Source organism: Engraulis encrasicolus, chromosome 24 (assembly GCF_034702125.1).
Source record: "Engraulis encrasicolus isolate BLACKSEA-1 chromosome 24, IST_EnEncr_1.0, whole genome shotgun sequence".
Lineage (NCBI taxonomy): Eukaryota > Metazoa > Chordata > Actinopteri > Clupeiformes > Engraulidae > Engraulis > Engraulis encrasicolus.
Genome location: NC_085880.1, coordinates 17,276,028 through 17,281,027, shown reverse-complemented (window position 1 = coordinate 17,281,027; position 5,000 = coordinate 17,276,028). Strand labels below are relative to the sequence as shown.

Here is a 5,000-nt window from a genome sequence, read left to right as displayed (position 1 = left end):
ATTTTAGAATGGGGGGGTGCAACATACAAGTTAGTTTTTAGAATGGGGGGAGTAACATACAAGGTGTTTTTTTAGAATGGAGGAGGGGGCTGGAGATGGGGGGGTACAAAATACAAGGTGTTTTTTGGAATTGGGGGGCAGGGGAGGGGGGATTGGGATGGGGGATAGGGGGTTCAGCTGCTAGAATAATGCACATCAGCCTGAAGTGCTTTTTATTTTTATTTAGCACATTCTTTGTCAGTCTGTATATCCTTCTTCATGACTGGTGACTTGTGTGACACACTTTGCCGGGCTTAACAGCACCATGAGTTGAGGGAGGAAATAACAGATGATGGCGAGAGAGAGAAAGTGTGTGTGTGTGTGTGTGTGTGTGTGTGTGTGTGTGTGTGTGTGTGCGTGCGTGTGTGTGTGTGTGTGTGTGTGTGTGTGTGTGTGTGTGTGTGTGTGTGTGTGTGTGTGTGTGTGTGTGTGTGTGGTGCGCGCGCGCACGTGTTTGTGTGTGTGTGTGTGTGTGTGTGTTTGAGTTATCTTAGTCACTTGTCTGTATGTATTTGGCAAAACTGTGTGTGTGTGTGTGTGTGTGTGTGTGTGTGTGTGTGTGTGTGTGTGTGTGTGTGTGTGTGTGTTGTGGGGTGCGGTGCATCTTTCTGGCTTTGAATTTACAGCGCCACACCACATCAGAGACTCCATCATGGCCCCAGCACAGAAACGCTGCAACGCGTATCGAGCCTGTAATTTCTTCAATTATTAACCAGCGTAGGGCTTATTTACAACGCGTATTGATCCCATATTAGATAGTGTGGTGCGTGGTGGTGGCTGTGTTTTATTTATAACAAAAGGTTATCGATGCGCTCATCCATCAAGTGACATGTAGGTCTGGCGCATCTGCTCATCCAGACAAATGCGATATAGATCACCCTGGCCGAGTCGACGAGATGGGTCTTTTTTAGTCCGTGATTCACTCCATTAGCATAACCGGGCAGCAGGTAGACTGCCAGAGCAAGAAATTCAGTGGCGTCATAAATCCGTGCGTAGAAAAGGGTGTCTTTACCTAATAAAACATGGCATTTCCAAATGTGGCTTTATGGCCTTCGTCGTGCGAATCGCAGGGTTTATGGCACCAGCTAACAAGGTTTGGTGGGAAATCTGTTGAAATGAAGGGAACAGGGGGTAGGGGGTAGGGGGAGTGCTTAGGGAGAGAAGTTGCTTCCATAAAATATATTTTAATGGTTTTAAACACGAGATAGATACGTTAATGTGTGTTTATGTCCTTTGCTTTTAATTAAACTATGGCTGTTGTTTTGTTGCAGGCTTCCGTGGGAAGGACTGCTCTAGAGACGTCGATCTCTGCAGCCTGGGTTTGTGTCGGGAGCATACGCTGAAATGCATTGAGACAGAGGACGGAAATAACGTCACTTGCATCTGTGAGAAAGGTACGTGTTGCAATTCTAAGAGAGTCCCAATTACCTCGTCATATTTTATTTGCTTATAGTTGATTATTCTGGTGTATATCAATACTTTAACTGGTGTATAGCAATACTTTAACAATACTTAACACCAGTTTTACCATGCTACCAAATATCTTGGGCTAAATTTACGATCGGTCTGAAAACTAAGATGTTGCCTTTTCACACAATGCTGAAGACACATGCAGACATAAAGATTTTTTCCATTTTTTCCCATATTTTTCCAAGATATTTTCCTCTTCAGGGCAGTACTATCAACAAAATGTTTGCTTCGCAGCACATTAGTATAGATCTGTTTGAAATATGTAGAGTAAGCAGCATGTTTTAAAATGACACAATCACTGAACCATATCAATAATGCAAAGAGCTTCTTTCGGAATGAAGACATCATCTGCAGATGAGGGATTGTTTCACGTGGCGCACACAGCCTTATCAAAATCCAGCCCTTCATTAGTGTGTGCACTTATTCTCGACAGGCGTCAGAATGAAGGATCGTTAGCAATCCGCTATGCAAATGAAACCGGCCCTTAGCATGACGCTTAGCTCATTCCCCCAAGGACGGCGAGCATGCGTCTGGGGTTCACAGTCTGTCTTTCGACATTATGGCTGATGTCCGCAAATGACAGAGGTCACGTTTCAGTCCTCCAGTGCATACCCTTTTCTCACATTGTTTTAAAGCCACGACCCCTTTAGCTCCTGTCCACCTTCCCTCTACACATTTGATTCGATTCTGCATGTATGTGCCATTCTCTGTAATTACTCAAACTTACCACAGTACGGCCTCCTTCAGAGCACAGGAAACGGGGATGGGGCTATAGGGTGGGTGAGTGGGGCTGTTGCCCCTGGGCAGGGCTGGACTGGCCATCTGGCATAGCGGGCATTTCCCGGTGGGCACTGCATTCTCATGGGCCTCTAATTTAAGAAATTGAAAAAAAAAAATGAAAATAGCTGCCCACGAGGTTGCGGAGCTCACCGGTGAGTCAGTTCTGCACATTTAATTATGAGGGGGGCTTTAAGCCAAAAGTGCCTGGGCCCTATTTCTCCCCCAGTCCAGCCCTGCCCCTGGGCCCACGGCGCTACTGTATTGGTGGTGAGGAGGTACTACAGTATCTTTGCATTGGCAGGCTGTATGGGGTCTCTTAACAGTGTTTTGCCGTGGGGCCCTGTGTGTAATTGTCCCGCCACTGACAGGAGAGTGTCGCTGTCAGGATGTGAGTTGGCGCACGCTACGCTACGCCACGCCACGCCGCAGACTGTAATGATGTAGGGCCAGGCGTAACTGACAGCGGCCCGCTTCGCTCCGCATGATGCCGTCGCCTGCAGATTTATGCAAGGGGAATAATGATGCTTACAGCCACTGTAAAAATCACTCAGGAGTGCCCAATGAGAGGGGAGAGCTGCGCAACAGCCGTCGTTAGGCAAATTCATGCCACGGTCTCTTTCTCTCTCTCTCTCTCCCTCCCTCTCTCTCTCTCCCTCTCTCTCTCTCTCTCTGTCTCTCTCTCTCTCTCTCTCTCCCTCTCTCTCTCTCTCTCTCTCTCTCTCTCTCTCTCTCTCTCTCTGTGTCTCCCTCTCTCTCTCTCTCTCTCTCTCTCTCTCTCTCTCTCTCTCTCTCTCTGTCTCCTTCTCTCTCTCTCTCTCTCTCTCTCTCCCTCTCTCTGACTGCATCACTGCGGCACTTTTGGGTGGCCATTGTCATTTACATCGCTACCTGGGTAGTTTATTAAGCCAGTGGTCTCTCACAGGTTGGATCTGGTGGTTGGATATAAGTATGCACCATATCCAGCAGTTCTGATAGCGTGAAGTCACATGAACCACTGTAGTTGGCTCCTGGTTGCAAATATGTTGTAATGAGTGTAATCTAGATGGGTTGAAAAGAGTCATATCAGATTTACATGTAAACTATTATACATGTGCACATGTAAAAACTGGGGCTTTAAGAAACCCTGGGCCACAGCCAATCAGGGGCCTCACAATATTAATAAAATACAGGTAATAAATTGTCTGAATCATATGCTACATACAGGTATGGAAGGGCCCGTAGAAATGTAGCGCAGGGGCCGCAGGTGGTCTTACTGTGAAGCTCCCCAGCATGTGCACAGGCCCATTATAACTCTCAGAGCACTACTCCCTCATCCATACCTGCCCATTGGACCAACAAAAGCAAATTGCAGTCAGCACACTGTACAACAGCACATCCATTGTCAGTTTTGTACAGAACAGCCAACCCAGTGAGCTTCTGTTCTGGCTTCAACTGCATATAGCACTGGTTCTCGACCTTTTTTGAACAAACGCCTCCTTGACTTCATAATAAGCCTCCAAACGTCCCCTTGACTTCATAATAAGTCTCCAAACGCCCCCTTGGCCTAATAATAAGCCTGCCAACGCCCCCTTAGTATTGATAAATAAAATAGACTACTGCACCCCAATGGGAACTAAGCCCCGCCCCCACTCAGCTGTAACCTTCTCAACAGCCCCCCAGGGCCTCCCAACACTCCCTGGGGGGCTGTAGCGCCCCCGTTGAGAGACACTAGCATAGAGTGTTCCAAACTCCCCCCGCCAGGCTCCAATGCAACTAGAGGCTTAGAGGAGGGGCTGAAAGGGGCGTATCTGGATCAATACTGTTGTATTGACCTTGTATTGATCTGTCTCCTAAATGACTTGTCAAGTTCAGTGAAAATCAAGTCAAGACGACATCAACATGACAGGTCAAGACAAACATGCATCGAAGAGCTCTGCTCACGTGTACATCATTGGGCATTTAATTTCAGGGCGGTCAGACAGGCAGTGTTGGGAATCATGACTTAGTCCTGCATTGTTAAATTGACATACTTTATGAGCTGTTACGCTTACTCTTTTACACAGATTCAAAGCCATGGGCAGTCATGGGGAAGCGGTTAGGGCAGGGATGGGCAACTGGAGGCCCGGGGGCCACATGCGGCCCGCCTCCTCACTCGATGTGGCCCATAGTTAAAACATAATTAAAGAAATAAAATAAATAATGACCAGATTTTTAAGCACACTACTGAATTAATTTATTGTAATTATACTGTAAGCCGATACAGAACACTCACATTCCTTCCTAACAATATCGGCAGTCAGTGAGCAACCAACTGCATCTCGAACTCTGTTGCAGTCCGATCGCTGGTCATGTGGCCCTCTGATGGTGGCGATGAAAAACTGTGGCCCTCCTTATCATGAAAGTTGCCCATCCCTGGGTTAGGGCATTAGACTTGTAGCCCAAAGGTTGCCAGTTCGACTCCCGACCTGCCAGGTTGGTGAGGGGGAGTAATTAACCAGTGCTCTCCCCCATCCTCCTCCATGACTGAGGTACCCTGAGCATGGTACCGTCCTGCTCCCTTGGGGCGCCATTGGGGGCTGCCCCCTTGCACGGGTGAAACATAAATGCAATTTCATTGTGTGCAGTGTGCAGTTGAACGTTTGTGTGCTGTGGAGTGCTGTGTCACAATGACAATGGGAGCTGGAGTTTCCCAGTTGGGCTTTCACATCACTTCACAATCCATCGAGTCCACC

The 5,000-nt window shown here is 47.6% G+C and overlaps 1 protein-coding gene across 1 annotated transcript in view; it reads left to right on the top strand.

Annotated features, from left to right (window-relative positions):
* The window catches only part of eys (eyes shut homolog), a 364,937-nt gene that overhangs the window by 59,214 nt on the left and 300,723 nt on the right, over nucleotides 1-5,000 (top strand). Inside the window, exon 14 of the mRNA XM_063191194.1 lies at nucleotides 1,311-1,339. Within this exon, the coding sequence (XP_063047264.1) occupies nucleotides 1,311-1,339 (29 nt within the window). The remainder of the gene's footprint in view (nucleotides 1-1,310; nucleotides 1,340-5,000) is intronic.